Source organism: Danio aesculapii, chromosome 9 (assembly GCF_903798145.1).
Source record: "Danio aesculapii chromosome 9, fDanAes4.1, whole genome shotgun sequence".
Lineage (NCBI taxonomy): Eukaryota > Metazoa > Chordata > Actinopteri > Cypriniformes > Danionidae > Danio > Danio aesculapii.
The window spans coordinates 26,629,637-26,653,120 of record NC_079443.1 but is presented as its reverse complement, the minus strand read 5'-3'; the positions used below and the strand labels follow the sequence as shown (position 1 = coordinate 26,653,120).

Below are 23,484 nucleotides of genomic sequence, written 5' to 3'. Positions count from 1 at the left end.
TAAATGAGAGGGTGTTACATCAGAGATATGGTAGTACCCAACACTACTATCAACATACAGTGAATATTTCACAGCCTACATTTGGAATGCACGTCACTCTACTGCCACATACAAACCCCTCATGATGAGGAGGGATGGGTTTATTTGAACCAAGCGATACAATTGGTTTCAGTTATTAACATATACGTTTCTGATTGGGCAAAGCGCTCGTCAGTCAGTACGGTGCCGCGCTTACGTAAAATAATGGGCGGGTAAAGGCAGTGGAGGACAGAAAAAAACAAAAACAATCCGCCCGGGCGTCCATCTTGAATACTGTAAGCCAACGGTTACTGACAGCAACGGAGAGGGAAATAGCGATAAATTGAGTTCCGACCGCTCTTAAAAGTCCGCCGACTGCGAACACCGGGACAATACATTTTGAAGGATTACATTTAGTGTTCACGTCTGTCATATCCGTCTCCTTTTTTGCGTCATATTCCCGACGGGGCTGATGAAGTTATTTCGGAGGCTGTACGTGCTAACGTTAAGCTTTATCCAGGCGTCGACTTGTCTTAGTCTGAACGACTGTTCGGTTTAACTACCTACCTTTGCAGTTCCGGGAAAGCTTTGCGAGGTCGCTAATTGCAGGTTTGAGTCATTTACACCCGAAGCGAATGTGGATATACCGCGTTGGCCATATTTAAGTCCTTCACTGTCAACTTGAGCTCGCGCGTGCGCTAAACCGTGCGCGTGACCCCATTTATTTCACTTTATCTATGATCTCTTGTACTACATACATTGTATTTAAACATTAATCGAATTAAGCGTGATGTGGAAACATCGTTTGGCGATGTTAATTTCATTTTTATCCCCGTAGACGTGCATGGATTTAGTGTACTGCCAGTGAGGTGGGAGTGAACTGGAGGCATTGCACTTCTTGAGATATTACGTTAGTTCATTTGCATTAATAATCAGCAGTATCTTTATATATGTTGATGGCGGGTTCTATGCAAAGCTTGTCCAGTTGGTCTGATTATTGGCAATGGGAGCTGGCCCATTTACTGAACGGCTTTATTGAACGGACTCGTTTATTCTGAGCGCGCGACAGTGCAACATTGTGTAGATACAGTATTCGTACGCGTCGGAATTTCCTCGTTATTGGCATGGCTTTTAAGGCAAATTGCATGGACAGCCATAGTTGACTTTATTTCTAAAAGCTTGTCAGCTTTGAATCTCGTGGACACTTTGATGCCGCTTCTCACTCGCTGAATCCGAGGACTATAAGTTGGCATTGGATTTGTGCATCTGTCACTGACTCGGTGACATGGATGTGTTTCACTGACTGCTTATCAGTAGTTTGAGGGGAAACTTGAATGCAAAGACTCCTGGATTTTGTAGGACAAGACAGAAGAGTGAAAAAATGGGACCTGCAACAAAGCTGGCATTCGGAGTGTTCCTCATCTCGTGCTCCTCAGGTGGGTAGTAATCTGTTTGACCCCTTTAAAAGCAACATGCGCACGCATAGTGCGTTTGTGTCATGACATATCTTTTTATTGTGTATATGCATGTGCCACCGGATGCTCTTTCTCTTGTTACTCCGCATTAAGATCGAATTCAGTGGTTTCTCGTAAAATAGCTACACAACACCATATGAATATGATCTGATCATGCACCACACAGGAGCAGCGATTCCTGCCAGGATTGAAAAGCTTATTTTCTCAATAACTGGTTGGACAAGTATCCAACATGTAGACCTGTTCAGTGGAGTTGAGAAAACACACTGGGGATGTGATCTGAACTACTGAACGTTCTTGTAATATTGACCAGTGTCATTGTGCTGCTGTTCATGCATGCATGCTTTATATGTTGCATGTAAACCCCCTCTACTGGCAGATCTTATTTTTATGTTTTTTAGTTATTCATGAAAAAGGACTGTTACATTTATGTATATGAGTGGTTTAGGAAGAGGAAAAAATCATTTGATGAGGCCGGTGGCTAGGCCAAAGGTCTTATTTGCATGTGAGAACATAAGATAAGATATGACAGATTACCTTGCATATTTGATCTACACCTTAATGATTATTTTTATTCAGTAGAACATTTAAGCAACTGCAAGTCAAACAGTGGAATGTTTCTCATCAGACTCTGTGATCAAAGTTAGAATTTTTACTGAAAAAAATGTACAATAGGCACAGTTTGTGCCTGTACTCTGTGTTCCCACTACATCCCTCATCCTGGATCGCACTTGCCCACACAGCCCTGCACTCTTTTGGCTACACAGACAATTAATCAATAAAATGTTATATTTGAGCGCATTGCTTCGGTATTTATATCAGCCTAAAGGCAGAAGTATTCAGGAGCTTCTGGGTAACATTAGAAACCATATCTTTTGGGTCACATTGCATACGCTCTCTCTGAGGAATCAGTGTAAACGAAAGGGATGTGCACGTATAAACCATTATAGACCTCTGCTTGTAGTGATACAAGGAACCTTTCACCTGATTATGATTCCACTCGTGTTTATGGATGTTTGGAGCTGCAAGTCATTGATTTGCGCTGTATGTTTTGTTGTGTTCCACAACTGAATGTCTATTAGAGTCCCTTCAGGTTACTTTGCCTTTATGATTGCATCTGTTCAGAAACCAGATATAATTGAACAGTCTGACTTTATTTGTTACATGTAAGCATTTGCAGAAGTTTTGCCCAGGCATGAGTTTATGACTGCTGAGAGAATGAAGTCTGAGCGCTTGCCCAGTCGAATGTAAATTATGCCTTAAACGTCATGACTCCTAAAATAAATCACAAGTGGCAACATCTAACCAAAGTGCACAGAGAAACTGTAAGCTTGAAGAGGAGTTTGAATGTAATGTATGGTAACTTTTCAGTGCAACAGAAACATAATGTAAATAGGCTATTTGTGTGTACATATATTTTACTTGAGTTCATTTAGAAGCTGCATTGCTGTTATCTGTTATTGCTGTCAAATAGATTTTATGTTCGTTTGACGATAACATCAAAGATTTATTTTTTATTATTTTTATTTGTCAGTTTCCAGTCTAATCCTTTTACGAGCGATCAGATTGAACCATGTTCTCTTTGATTTCCCTTGAAATCATAGAATTACAGTTCAAAACCTTCCGCTTGTATCTGATACTGGTGCATCAAATTCTCACTCGAGTTTTGCCATGGGACAAGTTACTTTTAGTAGATGGCAGCAGCAGAAGTTAGTAAACACACACAATATACCCGGCTAATATCTTTAGGACAACTTTTAAATGATGGCAATAGGATGCATAAGAAACCCTTTATTGTATTTTTATTATTAGGCTATGTTAAATATATATAGCTTACAGACATGCATTTACAATGCATTGTAATGCTTATGTGAACGTGCATTGATGCATAAAAATAAATATATTATTTAAAATATATTATTATTATATGTAGGCCAGTTTAACATCGGTGTACTGCTATTTTTGTCTTTTTTTGTACTTTGTTATATTGCATTTGTTCTTATTTGTTTATTACAAAGAAAGAATTAGAATGCAATGGGCTATATGCACACAGACTTTTCATTTTCAGCCAGGCATTCCAAGGGCTTATGGTGAACTGCCTTTCCATTACAAAATTGTCACGTTTAAGATCTGATTTCTTTAAAAATCTGTGATCTTCACTGCCTGTTTGATATACGATATGAAGTGGGTCTCAGATCGGACAAGAAGCACTGCATTAAATTCCATTCCCCCCCCCCCCACCATGTCTTTAAAATATGAGTTTAATTTATCTCAGTATTTTCAATGGAGTTTCTGTGCTAGCCTGTTGCTACTGAAGGCATTAGTGGTTACAACAGCCTTTCATCTCGTTTTACGCTTAAACTAATTTAATGCTTAAGTCTATTTAACTGAATGTATTGTAATTTCATCACAACATCGATGCTGTAAAAACAACCTTGTGAAATTCAAAATAGTCACATTAATCTTTCACCAGAAGTTTATCGTTGGCTTTTAAACTCTAGCTGTGCATAGAGCTCATAGGTCCTTCTAGGTAGTGCTGTCGCCTCACAGCAAGAAGGTCGCTGGTTCGAGCCTCGGCTGGGTCAGTTGGCGTTTCTGTGTGGAGTTTGCATGTTCTCCCTGTGTTCGCGTGGGTCTCCTCCGGGTGCTTCGGTTTCCCCCAGAGTCCAAAGACATGCGGTACAGGTGAATTGGGTAGGCTAAATTGTCCGTAGTGTATGAGTATGAATGAGTGTGTGTGGATGTTTCCCAGAAATGGGTTGCGGCTGGAAGGGCATCTGCAGCGTAAAAACGTGCTGGATAAGTTGGTGGTTCATTCCACTGTGGTGACCCCAGATTAATAAAGGGACTAAGCCGAAAAGAAAATGAATGAATGATTATAATAAAAATTGTGTTGGATGCATTGTGCTGCAATATGTTTTCAAGAAGCAACTGAAAATTCACCTTATTATTACTAATATTACTCTTATTATTGTTTCAAGTTGTGAATAATAACAATAAGTTGTGCTTTGAGGTCACTGTGCCTCATGATCTGATGTGTGAAAATCGCCTTCGTGCAGAACTTACAAATTTAGTTTAGTTCCTCTGTTTTCCTCTATTTTTGTTGTAAATAAAAGCTGTTTTTCATGAGCTTTGATGGAATTGAGCAGCCTGTAAAATTCAGTTTGCGTGCCTCTCGGATTTGCGTCTTGGTTTGCATTAAAATGACACATTTATGCAGAGTGGTTCGTGTCCTTTTGATTGTGTTCATGCTTTTGACTACATCATGACTGGAGTGTAGAATGGAAGTAATGGTGGTTCCTCTTCCAGTGTCTTATTCGGTGAAATCTATTGGCACAGCTGTTGTGGGTAAGAGAGCCTAAATTTATTTCCCTTGTATAACACCCGGGCAGCTTAGCTGGGGTCATTGTGCAGCAGCACGACTTCTGAAACAAATTGCCAAAACAAAGATCCTACTGTGCTGTGGATAATATACATTTGCTGTAGAAGTCCTCTTTTGTGCAGTCACAACAGGGTTGCTGATGGGCAGATCGATAAATGTGCATTTGGATTATACAGTAGCTGGTTTTTGTCTTGAGACTACAAGATGAAAACTATTTATAACTTTTGTACTCGTGTAAACTAGTACAGGGCTAGTTAATAGTCACAAACTATTGCTTACGCTCTATTTGATCTCATTTGTTTTTTACATTTCCAGTATAATGTGCTAATTTAATCTTTTTATTTGGCGATTCTGATTAAACACAGAATAATTTCACCTCATAGCCCATTTGAAGCACTAAGTCTATTTGTTCTGGGTTTAATAGTTAACTAGGGGTCAGTACACTATTTATTTGCAAACTAACTGATTAGATCTAGGCGTTGTGTGTGCTTCAGTGCTTTTATTGTTAATGATCTAGAAATTCAGAGGAATACTGCACAGAATTGAAGCCTGGGATCAGATTGGAACTCTGTTGTTATTATTAATATTATTATCTGCAATCATTATGCTAACTGGTTATTTGAGTTTATAACTGTTTTTCTGACATGCATGGGTTGGCAAATGGCTTTTACAAAGCTACTAAACAAATAGTGCATTTTCATATCTATTTAATACATTCTATGCTTCTGGCATTACACAAATGTGAGATGTAAAAGTGTTGGTTATTAAATTGAACGGTTATTAAATCTGATTATTACTTGTCAGATGAGACTGGTAAATAATAAACATCAATTATATACTTTTAGAAGGAAGCACTGTGTTCTTTTACACATGAGCAGCTTATGATCCACTGATTCCAGCCACTTATATCAGCTCGGTGCATAGTAAACACGTTTTGATGTGAGTTTGGATGCAATACCATGCTTCAGAACGTCAACGGCAGGGCGGCATGTGTGAATGACGCTCTCGCCGGCGGTGTGAACGTGCGTTGTTGTTGGCACGGATGCCGGAGTGAATTCTAATGCTCTGATGTGAATTCAGTTATACAATGCAAATATTCTGCATAGAATCAGCATTATTCTAAATCTATAATTCTATTTGTTTAGCTGTTTATAATTCAAAGAAAAGCTGGTTTTCCTCTGTGTCAAGAAACCAAGCCATAAACACTCAAATTATTTTGCTGCTTGTTCAAATTACTTATTTAAAATGAGCTGAAACAACACAAGATAATATTTTTTAGGACAACTTAATTTTTTATGTTCAGTCTATTTAAATTTGTTAAAGGTTCTGTGAAATGCTTTGAAATATGCATTTTTTTAAATTTAATGTTCGACATAATTTTAACTGAACAACGTAGAGAGGGTGGGACATGGAGTAGCTCCTCCTCATAAAAAACAAAACAAAACAAAACAGCCAATCGTGTTTCGTTTTATCTCAACTCTGCCAGTAAGAGTGGTTGATCTCAAGTGTTTTAAAGGGGGCTGGACATGTCAGATGCTAGAGATTATTTGATCGATTGATTTGATTTGCTTGGTCAATATTTAATGAGAAAATGTAGTATGACAAGATTGCATGTTTATATTTGTTTATTATCTTTTAAACACAATTCTTTCACTGTTTTGGAGCACACTAGCTATATCCTTAAAAACAGCAGACTGAAACTAACTTCTAAAAAAATTTTTAATTTCACAGGGCCTTTAAGTTAATTTAATTTATTTGTGAATGAACTGTGTGGAACCCGGTAGTTTTTACAGTGAAGTTTAGTACTGACATTTTATTGCTATGCAAAAACAATACTGAAATTTACAATGGATGTATTGCTGTTGTTATTATTGTTATTACTGTTAATATTATTAATATTGTTATTATGATTTATTTATTCCCAATGATGGGTTGCAGCTGGAAGGGCATCCGCTGCGTAAAACATATACTGGATAAGATGGCGGTTCATTCCGCTGTGGCGACCCCAGATTAATAAAGAACTAGGCCAAAAAGAAAATGAATGAATGAATGAAATAATTTTTTAATAGCTAAATGGGTTTGTGCTTTCCCTAGCTGATCAAATGCCTGGTTTACTGGGGCACACTTTACAAGTGAATTCTTGTTGCATTAGAAAGAGAACATGCAAAATAAGTAGGCGCCTTACTGTACTTGACCTTAGTCTTCCTTAGTTGTTTATCTCAGTAAAGTATCTTTACCCAGATGTAATCAGTGTTCTCGGCTGCACCATGTTTCTTTAATGCCAATTGGATGGATGTTTTCGGCCTGATATCAAATGTCTGTATGAACCCATGTGCTGTGCAGTTTGTCGCATTGTTATAAAACTATACTCATTCACCCCATTTAGTCAAGTCACAGAATAATATCCAAGCAGAAGGTTAGACAGACTGCAAAAGAACAATTGACTTTTCATACACCGATAGAGAGGTTTGAAAATGGAAAGTCCTTCTATTAAAATGATTCTGTATTGATCTGTGTGATGTTGACGATACAAACGCATCCTGTTTTTTATTATCATATTTATCTGTATATTTATTTTGCCTGAAGGGCTAATGTGTGATTGATAGCTTGACCTTGTGTTGCTTCGCAGTGTATTTTGATCCTCACCAACTGGACTTCCATGACATAGGCAGGTTGCAGCCACTGTTGCCCAAGATGCAGATGCCTCTGTGAATAATTTACAACCCCGGTTGACCACTGCTGACGGAAGGGCTATTTGAAATCAAATGTGCTGCTTTTGTCCTCTAACGCTCTGCTTTGACCTGCACTATAGTTTTCCCGTTTCTTTCCAAACGATGATTTTGTGGTTAAATAGTGATCGAGTAAATACATAAATCAACCCAACAGTTTCACACTGAAACAGTTGTCATGTTTAAGGCTTTTAGTTCTGCTTGGCCTAAATATTCTCTGTGTGAATGATTTTTCAAAGGATAGCAGATTAAACCTGTCATCCCTGGACGTGTTTTCAACCTCTGAACAAGACTGTTTTCATAAATGTTTTGTTACATATTTGCACATGAATTTCACACATTCTCAAACAACTTGCCATGTGATACAATGTCAGGTTGCTTTCTGACAGCTAGGTGCAGTAACAAAGACTGATCCAGCTGTTTTTTTTTTTTTTTTTAATGTGAGCGTTCATGTGATGCTTCACAGATTTATGATCTTGAGCAGTTAGTCCTGCAGTGGCTGATTGAACAGGGTGGAGGGAAATCAAAGCAGATTAAAATTTGCGGCACAAAGTGTGTTAAATATGAATTACACATTGCTGGTCTATACTTTGTTGGTTAGTGATGTGTGCAGATCTGTGTTTATTAAAAATATATGAAAAGTTTAAGTTAACTGGTGGAAAATCTGCTATCTGTTAGTGATTTAGCATATTAATGTATTTTTCCATGTAAAGTTTGTTATTGTTGTAAATTAGGATGTACCATTACAAATTCTGATCTGATTTTGTGATATCCAGATTCTGAGTATCAGGTGATACTGTTTTGATTCCAGTGTTTTTGTTTTTTTGAATATCTGAACCTTTTGAGCAGTTGCTCGTTTATGATACTGGTTTCACTAAATATGTACTACATTGTTGTAGAGAAAAACAGACAATAAAAAATAAATAACACACATGGTTGCTGCAAAAAATCTTAAATGTTTATATTCATGGTAGGCTGTTCATAATGCAGAGATATGACGAAGGCACACAGCTGAAACGTTGTGGACCTTGTTGGTACTTCTCATTAGAGATTTGTGATTTAAAACTTATTTGTTGTTTGAAAAACCTTTTAAGAATTATATTTTGCTGTCCGTCCATCAATTATGTGCGCTTTTTGATTAATAGTGGCATAAATAGCCAGTGGTGTAACGGACCACAAATCTCACAGTTCGGATCACATTAAATTTGTCATGGATCGGACCATTTTTTGGATCAGCCAAAAAGGGGGAGGAGAATGTATTTGCTTTCCATTTATTACAAAACAGATTTATTATTATTATTATTATTATATCAATTTATTAACAAACAGCACTTAGAACCTGTAATTTTATTAAAAATAAAATGAAGAAATAATCATACATTGTAAATTACATCTAAATGTATATTTAGTCTCATTTTTCAATATATGATTCAGTTATTCACTCATAAAAATGTTTCATTTGTAGATGTGTCATTTTTGAAGAATTAATCAGTGGCATATTTTTGATGGCCACCTCTTGGTTAAATAATGTAATTGCTGCCTACAACTTTTGTTTTTGAGTGTCGTCAAATGCATATGATGGTGATTTGTAATATTTACCATAAACATCAGTGGTTATATCTAAACTATAAACTGTTATATAACTGTTATATAAACTGTATAGTACTTCTGAGTTGTTGTACTGTAACTTCATAACTAACTAGTTATATGTGGCATTTTCATTAGTATTGTGCTTTTAATAACACTTGAAAGCAGAACCATTTTAGTATGAAAACTGTTTAAAATGCAGACTTATTGAAAAACGAGGGCGTGGCCATGTACATTCGCATCCTGATTGGGCTATCTGGATCAGTATTCTTCATCAAGCCCAGCTTATATGACCAACACACAGATTTTTGTTTCATTTCTGTGAATAAAGAATTGCTCTCTGTCCTGTATCAATGTCCCGTGTGTAAAGCCTGGTTTTTACTTCTGCGTCAAGTGATCGGCGTGACCAACGGAGCATGCAACGCGCGTAGCCGTGCATTCATATTTTTGCGCACTGTTTCTGTTGCTTTGCAATAACACTTTCGAAGCGCTAATTGGCAGTGAGGTGTTTGTGTTCCTCTTTGTCGAGTTTCTTCGACTTTCTATCTGTAGCTCCTTCACGGGACTCCACCCTTGTAAACAATTGCTCCATCAGGCCCATGCGGCTCTTGGTCCTGCCCACACTCGTCATCGCTACCAAGCCGACCAATCACAGAGCTTGCGCTACGGGTCGTTGCGATGTGTAGTTAAATTTTTTTTGAGAGGTGCACGTAAATGGCGGCCACGGCGAGGGCAATGCGTCCACGCGAAGGCCACACCATAGCATACACGTTCGCTTGACGCAAAAGTAGAAATCATAAATATATAGAAATAGTCTTTTTACAGTATATCCAGACACAAAATCTAACTTAAATTTACTACTACTCATGCTCAGGAAAACTAATTAAAAACAAGAAGCACCGTAAAAACAGATGCTTATGCCAACATTAGGTTAAAGGCTTATAAAGAGATGTTGATTAATTGTCTAAGTAGGCCTGTCACGATAAGGAATTTTTCCCGTGCGATTATGTTGTCATTTTATACCACTGATTATGTAATGACTATATAACAGCATAATAATGCAAATAGCCATAAACACTTAAAAATATTTATTCTTAAGGTTATTTATATGTATAATTTGAAGTTAAAAAGGTAAATATCCTTTACACTATTAAATGTTCTATTGGGTAAATGTTCACCGGTGAGGTAGAACTATCATTGAAAAAAAGGTTTTAATGTTATTTGTCAATTTATAAATGTATATTGCAATGGCAAAAAAATATTGAGGTCATCTCCAAGTATTCCACAATAAGTCAATATATTGATTAATGTGACAGGCCTAGTAAGTGGGTACAAATGATTAGAAAAGGATGTTTTTCAGTTAAAGTTGAGCTTATCTATTTGATGACTCTCTCATTGACTCTGGATGAGTTTATTTTTAAAATATGCAGGAATTTTTCAAATATTCGCTTCATTCTAACAGGATCCGGCTTTAAACATTTCTTGGAAAAAACTTCACAGACATGAATGCCAGGAAGTGCGTTTGTAATGGTAAAGTGCAAGGTCTCACACTGCATGAGAGGGCTTTTGTCTGAGCTTCTCAATAGAAGCACAGCCTAAGATGCCCATTTATGCAGTGAAAAGTTCTTTAAAAAGACCCTTTGTTGTGGTTAGATGAGAGGACTTATACCTGAGGGTCAGCATTTATTTGCAGCATTGTGTTCTTATTGATTCATTATATTTATAATGTATATATGTTATATTTGCAGTATTATATTCGTGAATATAATATATCATGTCCATATAAATGCTGATCCTGCTGAAAAAGTATAAACTCTCACAAATAACCATGAGAAGGTATTGAATTCATCACATCTTGCGTAATAATGTCATGGTTATATAAAGGTTTGGACTTTGAAAAACTTTGGCAGTACAAATCCAGAGTCCATGACTATTTCACTGTGGTCAACTTAAAACAAGATTAATGGCTGCAAAATTTCTGAAACTATGATGAGATGACAGAGATGATTCTTTTTTTTTTATTCTACAGTACTGACATAATACTTAGTATAAAAAATCTAAATAGCAATGTCCCCACAATCCTGTACAGACAATGTGATAAAAATAACATAATTTAAAAGCAAATTCTGCAGTACATGTTAATATTTTTATATTTTAAGAAAATATATTATATAATTCTATTGTTTCATTTTTATTTATATCTCACTTTGAATGGATGATTAGGAGACTTAACTGCTGCTATTCAACAGTCAGGTAAGCTTCAAGTTGTTTTCCACATGAGCCTGGTATGGCGCGGCAGTTACAACCCATTTATTCAGAATCCTAGGGATCAGTTTACTTATTTGTTCTTGGTTATTCAAGAAAATAAATAACAGGAAAATAAATATCAAAAAGGAGTCCCCAAAATATAAATATCTGAACATGCAACATATTGCTGTTTATATTACACTTGCTTATCAATCCAACTACTGGCGCATTTGTATTGCATTCCAGTGAGCTTTCCTATCCACCTCACTATGGAAAATGAAACCATTTGCATGCTGACTGGCTATAATCTTCATGTAATAGAATGGTTAAAGGGAACCATTCGGCTGAATATACTGAAAAAGAAGCTAATCATAGTTTTTGAACAAATCTCTTAAATTACTCAGGGACAAATAAAAATTAATAGTCGCCATTTGTTAACATAATGGAATTAAGTTGAATTTATTGCATTGAGTTCACCAAATTTTGACCACGCAGATCTACTTTATACATCACAGTGTTGCCAGTTGTGAGGGTGGCGTGGATGATACAGAGCTCCTCATAGCTTCTTCCTCTGCTCCAGCCCAGTTTACTCTTGCCATGAAACTGCTTCTTAAGTAATTGGATAGCTATCTGATTGCAATTCAATTGTCCAAGACCACATAAAAGCACTTGGGTGTGTTTACATGGACAATTTTATGTGTTTTAAACCAATAGAGTAGCAATTGTATAGCAATCTGATTACTCAACACTTATTTTAATGGCAAATGCAATGAAGCCCAGGTGACTGATGCACATTTTGTGTTTATATAGTTGTCTTTTGTTGCATTCAGTTGTGAGTACTGACATCTGCAAGAGTATCGAAGCAACTAGTGAACATTCATATCTGATCACATACAAATGTCTGGGCATTCAGGCCTTTTTTGGCTGTTTTTAACACGTTCTGTGCGCTTTGCTCTTAATAACACACACAACAAAACAGCAATGAGAAAACAGCAGTTAAGAAAGCAGCTGATTATAATAAGGTGGATATCTTTGTACTAGATCTAGAGTTTGACACTTCAATCATGTCAGGTTACTTGAGATACTCCGATCAGGATTTGTGCAGCCGATACTGAGTACCAATTCCTTGTCATGGTGATCGGCTGATACAGAGTACCAATTCTGATTCTCCAAGCTTTATATAAATTTGCCATTGTATAAGCGCGATTACCCTTTAAGTATGAGATCTCGACTTACCTAAGATAATAAATTAAGGATGTTGCATACATGTAATGATCACAAGCAGCTTTACAAAAGGAAAATAGATAAACCCGATTAAAAAAAATGGTAAGAAAAGTGACTAATAATGCAATTTGGAAACATTGCTCATGTGTTGTAGCGCTGCTGATGCATAACTCAGATGTGTCTTTCTCTGCCTTTAAACTTGTAAACAAACACCTGCGATCAGTTCATGAGATCGGCCAGATCAACAAGTACCGATCGAGTCGTGAAGTTGATTATCCGCCGATCGATCGGAGCATCCCTACAGGTTACATTTTATATAGTAAATGTAGGATTTTACGCCATATAGATTGCTTAACAGCTTTGTTTTGAGATTTATAGTATTTAACATGAAAAATGGTATCATTGTAGCTCTCAAATATAATTATACATTTAATTTTTCTGCTTTAAAGCACCTCTCTAGTGTGGACATGTTAAGTTTTATATAATTTATTAGTGCATGTAAAAAATGAGTACATGAAATTGATCATATGATTTGCACAGAATAAAGCTTTATGTAGCTCTGGATAGATTTTTTTAGTTATTATAAATGCATAAAAGTATTTTAAGAAAGATAATCTTGTGTGAAAGATTAAATACAAAGTGCCTTGTTGCATACATTGATTTTTAAATTGTTTTTAAATATTTAAATAACTGGAAAAAAGCTTACAAATTAACTGGTGCAGTAGTCAGTAGTCTGTTAATTGTTGCAATAATTGTTCTAATCATTTGTCAAAGTAATTGTTTGTTGCAGCCCTGTCTTGTACTTTAAAATAACTCTTTCTAAAACTGTCTTTCTAATAGTCCATGGAGAAAAACGGATGTAAAGGAAGATTTAACAGTAAATAGAACAAATAGCAGCACTCTGTTACTGAGGTCAACTTGTTTGTATTTGGGTCTTGTTGGGGTAATAGTTCTCAAGTGTATTTAAAAGAAAAACAGGATCATACTGTTATTATTTTCACATCTAACGATAACATTATCATTAAAATAGAAACATTAAATGTGTTTATGAACAGTAAGGTGTCCTAAAAATCAGGAAATAGTGAATAGTTGTACCTAGATGGAACAACAAGCATATGTATAGCAAATGAATTAAACATGCCGTGCCCGATGGGAATGTTGGTGTGCAGTTTCGCTCGCGCTGAGAGAAAGTAATTTGTCACAGCACAACAAGTTTAAAACCGTAAAGTTGTGACGTAAAATGAAGAACTATTTCGCATTCACTTCTAGGTCACTAATCAAATTTGTGTCTTTGATGTGAACTTTAGCACAGGCCGACAGTGTTGTTCTCCAGTGAACCACTTTGGGTCATTCACAGATCATTTTTCATTTCCATTACACTGAAGATGACATTTGTAATAAGGAAAACAAATCCAAAATTAAAGCATGTTTGGTCTTGGATTGTTGCATTATGAATGTAATGTAACCTGGGATGTCTGCATGTTCAATTTACAAATTGAAATGTGTCAGAGATGGAAAATGCAAACTACAGAAGCTCTGTACTAGTCCGCTTCTACTAGTCAAAACCTTTCAGGATAATGTTGCGGCTTGTTTCTAATGTAGAAGCAAAGTGTTTGTCATCAGGTTTATCTTGCGTAGGAAACCACCATAAGCGGTCCATTAACGTTATGCTTATGGTCTGTTCGCTCACGTGTTGGCTGTCCTTCACGGGCTGTGTTTAGAGGGTTTTTAAGCCGCCCCTTCCACCAGCTTCACATATTTACAGTACGCTCTGTCGTTTTACCTCATATAACCCTGCTGACTCAGAGGAGCCTGTGTATCTCATATTTAAAACCGACAGCAGCTCAGTTGAGGGGCAAGGGCTGTTGTCGGGAAGAGCGGTCTTAGAATATGGGTCAAAGATTTATTGAGCCATCTCCTTGTTAGTGTAGAGGGCAGGTGAGTAATTCCCATATGTTTGCCACTTGTAATTAGTTTTCAATTTATTCTAGAGGTTCCCAAAACAGATGCTGAAGGCTATGGAGCAATTTGCGCTGCTCCATTTGTCATTTAAAAGGAGTACATTTGTTTTTGTTCTGTTGATCGGTGTTGTGCGTCTTGTGTACCATCGTTCTTTTCTGCCTTGATGTGAATGTGGCAGTAATTCCAGCAGATTTCCTTCTAATCCCAATAACGGTGACTTGTGTCTCTGGAACAAATCCTGAGGATTTATCCCCACTAAAGGGCAATTAGCAAATTAATTCCCACCGAAACAATTCATGCCTTATGTTTCCCCTAGGATTTTGTTTTTGTTGTATGTTCAATAGTAATAATACGTAATAATTTAATAGTAATAATTTATCCCAATAAATTGTTATTATTACAGGGCCGTTGATTAAAAGCTATACTTGTTTCAGATATGTTTAACTATACATTTAGTTTATGTGTAACATACATCACTACACAACTCATCACACAAACAAACCTATTTTGAGTAGTGATTGCAAAATTCAGTTCAGTCTTTGAATCAGTCATCCAGGCTTTATCAGTAAAAGAAGTGTTTAGTGTGCATATGTCCGTATATCTGTTTGTAATCTGTTTAGTCAGTTTCATGTAAAATAACCACACAATGAATATAATTATTAGATAATAAGGTCGCTGGTTCGAACCTCGGCTGGGTCAGTTAGCATTTCTGTGTGGTGTTTGCATGTTCTCCCCGTGTTGGCGTGGGTTGCCTCCACACTCCAAAGACCTGCGACATGGGTATTGGGGGAATTGGGTAGGCTAAATCATCCATAGTGCATGTGTGTGAATGAGTGTGTATGGATGTGGCGACCCCAGATTAATAAATGGACTAAGCCGAAAAGAAAATGAATGAATGAGTCTGAATTATAGCAGACCATGAGATACAGAATTGTATTTAATCATTCTGTTGATATGTAATTTTTATGATTTATGCAAAAAAAAAATTTCTTACTTAGATTTTTTTTGTCTTGTTTCTAGTTCAAATATTTTAAAGCAAAAACTAGATTACTTCACTTACATCACTGGGAGATAAAACTCATAATTTTCACTTGTTTCTTCTGACGGTGAACACTAAACAATCTTTAGTTGGTTCAAGATTTTAATTTTTTGGGGGGTGGGCTTATTTTTACTAGAAACAAGACAAAACAAACTAAGAAAAGCACATTTCTTTACCTGAATACTGTTAAAGTCCCCAGAAAACCATGAAGTTTGTTGGTTGCTATGGTTTTGATTGGCCCACCGCAGTCTGTTCTGTCCCATCACGGTTTAACTTTGATCATTTATCCAGTGTTTACAGAATCTCTATCACAGTTAATGCTGCAAACTCACATGCTTTAGGTTAAATCAGGTTAAACTTTACAGATATTAACAGAAACTTAATACTCATTCTTGTGTGCGTTTCTCTCACAGCTCACAAATGCTTTTTTGAACATGTTTTTGCACTGCAACATATAGGCCGAATGCGTGTATTATAATGTCAGAATACTCTTATTTAACAGTTGGCTGAGTCTAAAGTGACGGTACACATTTGTGGAAGAATTTTGTTAAATGACAGCAGCCAAAATGAATGTGCTGTAATCATTACCATTAATCAACAACTAAAGGCTGAATTTAAACTCTCAAGACTGAAATTACAATACATGGCCTTGAGAATAACTTCTTAAACATACTGTAAATAATTAGATTATAAGACTATGTATGTTATATTGATTTATAATATTTTTTCCAAATGGTAAATCAATGTCAATTTACAATGTGAATAGATTCAATGTAAAAACTGAAAGCCATTACCACAGAATTGTGATACAAATCGAACTGTCAGTTTTGTTGACCTAATAATCCCACCCCTAATATTGTGTGTTCATTTGTTTATTTTTTATTAACAAACCATCATTATGTAATGGCTTGCCTAATTACCCCAACTTGCCTAATGAACCTAGATAAACCTTTCTCTTGCTTTTTAAGCTCAATACCAGTATCCTGAAAAATATCTAGCAAAATATTATGTACTGTCATCATGGCAAAGATAAAACAAATCTGTTACTGGAAAATAGTTATTAAAACCAATATGTTTAGAAATGTATTGAACATTTTTTTTCCCATTGAAAAAATATACAGATGGGTTAATAATCTGACTTCAACTGTATATTTGTAAGTGTGTGTATACATTTATATTTATCTATCTTCACTCATTTGCATGTTAAAAGTAAGACAGGAATCACAAGTTTTCACTGTGCGCGTGTGCTTGCGTGCGTTTGGTGTTAATGTTATGTTATTGTGGTTATACAAACACTGACGTACAATGAAATTATTAGACTACAGAAGTCTTATGTGGATTTCACATGCTTAATGGTTAGTAATTTTTTGAACAAAGTGCCGCAAGTATTTTTAGAGCATTCTAAAATGCTGTTTAAAGAATGTTCCTGTCATCACTGTATTGCTGTTTTCACGCACCGTGTTTTCTGTTCCATTCAAGTGAACCGATGTGGTGCAGCCACTAAACCTGTGCAACCAGTCCTTAAATAGTGGCCCAAAGCATAAACTGTTCCTTGTGGCACGGGATTTGAACATCAACTCAAGCTTTGCCAAATGTCTGGATCAACTGGTTTCCCATAAATGCATCATAACGCTTGACTTTCTGTTCTATTCTGTTGCACTCCATCTAAATGTTGTTTAACGCAAGAATGCGTCTTATGTAAACGTCCAGAGAGAGAACTAGTCTAGTCGTGCGAGTTTGCTCAACCTGTACAAGATCCCCTTTAATTGGTTTAGCATGTGAAGACTCTGAATGCACATTTTTGTTTTGGTTTGTTCAAGATCGTGTGTTAAGTGATTGTGATGACAAAGTATGTGTTTTGGATCATTTCAGAGGTTTCATCACATCGGTGCGTATTCAAACACAATCTACATTGTGGTCCTTTCAGGAAGAAGTTGGAAACCGCCCTGTACCGCATCCTGTTTTATGGCTTCTGTGTTAATCACAATCTCTGATTTACTGTTGTTGTTTTGCTTCACTACAACACTCGCTAGTCTTTTGCATTCTTTTTTTAACATGGTTGCTGTCATCAAATTGTATCCATGTAGTCCATGTCTTAACCATTCTCCCCTGTGGTTTCTGTTCCAGGTGCCATTCTCGGCCGCTCAGAAACACAAAAGTGTGTGTTCTACAACTACAACCCCAGCTTGGAGAACCGAGGAAACCGCAGCGGCATTGAGCCTTGCGTGGGAGACAAGGACAAGAGGCTTCATTGCTTCGCAACTTGGCGAAATGTGTCAGGAACGGTTGAAATAGTAAAGCAAGGCTGCTGGCTTGATGATGTCAACTGCTATGACAGGTATTCCCTAATTCTTTTATACCATTTGACGTTAACAAGGAGTCAGGATGGTGTGATACAAATAACTGAAGTGAAAGGGGGTGGAAAAGCAGCTTTTAATCAACTACTTTATATCTTTGACTTTATTTTCATTAAATATACAAAAACCACTAGGACATTCTTATGTTTTGTTGACTAATGTAGTTACATTTATGATAAAGGTTTCAAAGAACGTTTAAATCCAGAGAAAAAAGCAATTTTAACAAATTGCATGTGTCCTGTGTCGCAATGCTTATAACATCATAAAGCTTGGATTTCTGATTTGGTTTTATAGAAAACAGCGAAACACCAAAGACACTTGATTATGTTGTGTTATATTAGACTTCACAGATCGGCGGTATAACAGAATCCTAAAATATATTTACTAAGAAAAAACAGGATTGATTATTCCCCATGCGATTACGAGTGGAAGAAGCTGGAGAGGTGTGCTATAGTATAATCTCATCAGTAATTAATTCAGCAGTCTCGTTTCACTATGCTTGCGTTCAGTCTTAGGCTGCAGTCACACTAGAGTTTGAGCATGTGAAATTCTGTTGTATTGCGCTGTGAAAAAGGGGCGGGATTAAACAAGATGATTATACATTTTTTAAAAAAGCAAGCGATTGGTCCATCTTTTAAATTCCTGTCCAGAGAGGTTATGTTTTGGTCTTCAATTGGTCTCAATCGCAGTCACGGGATGTGATTTCACAGGTCAGAGTTCACTAAGCTTGAACTTTGCAAAGCAGGGAACTGCGAAACTTGTTGCACAAGCTTGCGTTTCTGGTCTGACACATTCATGTACATATGAATAGAAGTCTATGGGGCGAAAAGTCAAGTTTGACTGCGGCTTTTCTCTGCAATCATACTACAACAAGTTATGATTACTTTAGCCTATCATGAACATGATTTATGCATATGCCCTGTTGAAGCCATACATTGTATAATGGCATTTGGGCACTAGGTGTCTGTACGATACTGTATAACTGTGGCTTCACTGCATTAAGAAAGAGGGTTTGTAGGAAGCACACAGGTTTTGACCGTACATACAAGAGAGTGGCGTGCAGTAGTCTATAGATGAAGGAATCCTGTTGTTTTGGAAAACAATTAAAGACGTTTTATTTACATCTAGTTTGCCTATGGACTCTAATTGTTGCGTGTACAAAACTTGCTTATTCTACCAACAATAACAATGGGAAAAGCCGCTACAAGCCCTGTAGGATGTAATAAATACGACAACTTCCATGATTCAACACAGTCGCGGCATCGTCAAACTCTACCTTTGTTGTGAATATGCTCTCTCTAGTGGCAAAAATGACATACTGTGCCTTAAATTTCTGTATATACTACATTTATAAAGAGGACTACTGTCCATGTAAACTACACAGTGACAAACAAAGTTAATTATGGGTGTGAATCAGATAAATTCTTCCGTGAGTCACGCCTTGAATATGATTGACAGTGATAACTGGAGTCACAGACTGGACAAACATGTGACAAGTCAATGTCAGGATAGATCTGTGCACGAAGTGTTGTTGTGTAAATGTAGGGTAGTAAACCTGCCACAGCAACATGACAAGAATAAGAAAATCAAGTCTCCAGTGAAATACTGTCTGCTCTGGGTGAGGCTGTTTCGAAGCAATATGGAAAAAAAAAAAAAGATTAATAGAGCAGATACTGAATTAAGCTGCTTATGATTGGTGGCTGTCTCAGAACCCATGAGTCTCCTTTTCATCATAGCTTTTGACCATTAAATCACACTAGTGATAAAATGGCATAATGTATTTGTGTATTTTACTAGTAGAACACTGACAGCGCTTATCAAAGTCATTTTGTATTCAAATTTTCACTTTCACTGCACCAATTCAACACAGTTCATCTAAAGCACTGAACAGGCAAAGGTTAATTTCAATAATGACCGCACAGTTGACTGGATGTTGTTAGTACCATTTGAATATATGAGTCCTGCGCGGTCACACCAAAGGCTCTGGCCACCCTGGTGACAACGCTGTCTGCCTTTACTGCTCCGCCAGCGAGAGCATCAAAATTCGCTACATTGATCTCGTATTTAAAAGGGCCGTTGCAGCAAATCGGTTACTTTCCTGCATAAAAACATGCTTTCTAGCGGGAAAATGTTGTTGAGCAAATTCATTTAACTATGATGTGGCTTTGCTCCACTTATTTAATATGGGTCCAAGTCTGAAATATTCTGATGCAGCAATACTGTTTAGTACTGTCGTTATATTGAGCCAGAGATTCCAGCTTTTTTTAAGAACAATATAGCGTTAATGCCCATTAACTCACCAGTAACTTTTTTTAATGTATGTCCCTGTAAGAAAGCATCGTAAATAATAGGAAATCGAGCGACTGCAATAATCAAACCCTTGGTAACAATTGTGGTCTGAACTAAAGTTCACAGTAGCTGTGTGTCCATCCCAAAATGCTAATTAACTTCATACGCAAAACTGGATGATCTCATAAAAGATGTGTGAATAAAGCATTGTTTTCATCCAACGAGTCATAGCGAACAAATCGGGACTTCTTGGTTTACTGGCGGCAAATATCGACAGTAAAAACAGAATTTTCTGCGGTAGGAGAAGCTGCGTGAATCTTTTCTTCATTTAATAAGTGTCTTTTGCCTCAGAAGACAGTATGCCGATGTGCAATGAACACGCGGTGGCGTTTGAAGGTGTGAGACACGGAGCACAGACACTCTTGGCAGTTCTGGAGGTCATTAATAATATAATAACATTTAATACTGAGATGGTAAGGGCATTTTAGATGGACCGAAACAACATTTTAGATCTTTAACAGTGTGCTCAGCTTGCTTGTTTTTCCATTCACACACATTTGTATCATCACATGATCTCTTATGACAAAATCACATGACCTTTTTTTTTAACGCGCATACTGGAATTTGTTTGGCAAAAGTGTTTCCATTGCAGTTTATGCACATCTTTTCTTATCGAATAAAAAGTTTATCCTACACAGTTATGCGCATGTGTTTATGCTCATTTTCAAAATTTATGTGCATTTTGGAATTTCCATCAACCGATTTTTTTATTTTATTTTTTATTTTTTTATTTTTTTATTATTATTATTTAAATTATTATTATTATTTAAATAGGTGGATGGAAATGTGACTTTTGACTTAGTTCTCTGGACTCCTCTCAAGCGGTGGATGTCTACATTTCGACTGCGTTTCTGTATTGAGCAATATTTGTTATGCTCCCACTATTTCCTTTTTAGGGCACATAAAGAAAATGTTTGTCTGAAAATATTATGTGCCCGGAATACACCCATAATTCTCAATTTAATCAGATTACTTGATTCACCAGTGTTTTTTTACTGATGAACAGCACAATTTGTGGTTGCTTTCAGAAATTTGACATGCATTTTATACCTGCACTGCATCTGGGTCATTTTCATTCAGATATGAATGAAAGAGACAATGACTTGCGCTTCAGTAAGTGAATCATAAGTTTATTCAGTGCTCGCTCTGACGGATTCAGTGAATGATTGGTTGGAATGATTCAAACTGATAAGCCAGCAGTTTGAGAGACTTTTTGACTGATAGCCTCTGTCAGTGCTAATCAGCATCAAGTGTCAGGTTCAGTGTTAACCACAGTCACGTCACAGCTTTCCTCTCCACATAGCGATCATGTTGATTTGACATAAAGAGACCGTGGTTGAACCTTCCAGTGCCACTTATAAGATACAAATTAGATGAATGGATTAACTGTGTTAAACTAAGAAACTATGTTGTTATATAGCAAGCATTGATCAGAAATGACAGTAAAATAAAAACACTAGAACTTTTTAAGATTTTTATTTTAAATAAATTCAGTTTAGAAGTTTTTATTCATCAAGGCAAATTATAAAACCACTCTTTTTGATAATGGACTTTGATAATAATTATTGAAAGAATAAAGAATGACCCCAATTTTTGGAAATGTTTCTATGGTTAATGCTCTTGACCAAAATAGTTTCTTCCTCAAGATTTCACCACATTTCTGATAAAGTCTTGTGTAAACATGTTTCCATGTCAAGGTTTGGTTATGAAGGGTCTGGCCATAATAGGGGAGATATTGAAAACCATCTTATCAGAGCAATCACCCCTATGCAACAGGTAGCTCTGCTGGCAGATCAGGAAGTGTTTCTTCTCAACGTAGGTGTTTTGATAGCGTGCAAAGGCAGCAGTACTTCTCCTGTTGGAACATGCTGCTGAACCCGTTTACCTCCTTCACTGGAAAGATTGATGTTTTTTTCATGTGCACTGCGCTGCCATGTCAGGCTTTTAGGTAGCTTGTGAAAGTATTGCGACCGCTTAATGGCGCGTGTGCGTCGCAAGCAGTAACGGACTCATTTTAACTGACTAAATGCCCTGGAATGCCATCCATTCCCCTCTTATTTGTTCATTTGCACCTGTGTGTGTGTATCGTAAGGATTATTGGTGTGCTGCTAAGCTTTGTTTATCTTCTTTAAGCCAACCTGAGAGCTCTGCTTTGATGCAGGCTGCCAGATTTTAAGAAGTATCTCTTTGGCACAGGGTTTTCTGCCCATGTGAATTTATTCGTTTGTTTGCTCTCTAACCCAAGCAAAATCCAAATAAACCCTGCAGCATGCATGTGTTGGTTATTTCCAAATGCGATGTCAGCTTGATTTAATTGTTTTGTGCGATTTAGAAATGTATGTGATTTTAGAAAATCCTAAACTAAGTGGATTCTGTTGTTATTACATTTGTTTAATTGATTAAATTAATAGCATATTTGACATTGTGCACTAAAATTCAGTCTGAACATGACATTTGGCAAGTACCACATGCAAGTAAAAACAGGTGTTTACTGTTTATGATTATATTAAAGGGTGATGCTTGCCAGTTGGCTGGTAACTTTTTGTTAAATGAGTTTTAACAGTGCCTAAAAAAACACGATATGGTTTGATGCGTTTTTTTAAAACTGTAAAGTCATTATGTAAGTATGTAATGTAAGTGATCTGATGCGTCGCATGATAATCTTTTGACATAAGCAGCTCACAATGACAGTTTATTCAGTGTATCACAGCAGCGCAGTTGACAGTAAATGTTTTCCCAGTTTTAATAACACATTTTCAAGACCTGTAAAAGTATTTGCTAGTATCATTTTTAGGTGTGTCACAGTTTTATTTTACTCTTAATCCTTAGGCCAAATATTATTTTTAGTCCTAACCTTCAAGCTTTATTTGGTGATGAAAGATTGGTAATATAGTGTCAGCTAGAAAACATAATAATAATTTTTTATTTTTTAATAATATGCATTTAAGTTATCATTTTTGCATCAAAATCGCAATGTGTACATAGTCACATCAATAGTCACATCACAAAGATACGCGATGTTAAATCTGGATTATAGTTGGCTAGGGGTTCGTTCTCCGTACATGGATTACTCAAATTAGCTGGATTTGTTTTTTTACGATTTGACACGATCCAG

At 36.5% G+C, this 23,484-nt stretch overlaps 1 protein-coding gene across 2 annotated transcripts in view; it reads left to right on the top strand.

The window, feature by feature from the left end:
- The first annotated feature begins 276 nt into the window (after window positions 1-276).
- The window catches only part of acvr2aa (activin A receptor type 2Aa), a 61,581-nt gene continuing 38,373 nt past the window's right edge, over window positions 277-23,484 (top strand). For both annotated transcript variants that reach the window (XM_056465324.1, XM_056465323.1), the window contains exons 1-2: window positions 277-1,454; window positions 17,791-18,001. In XM_056465324.1, coding sequence (XP_056321299.1) covers window positions 1,400-1,454; window positions 17,791-18,001 — 266 coding nt within the window. In that variant the 5' untranslated portion in view covers window positions 277-1,399. The remainder of the gene's footprint in view (window positions 1,455-17,790; window positions 18,002-23,484) is intronic.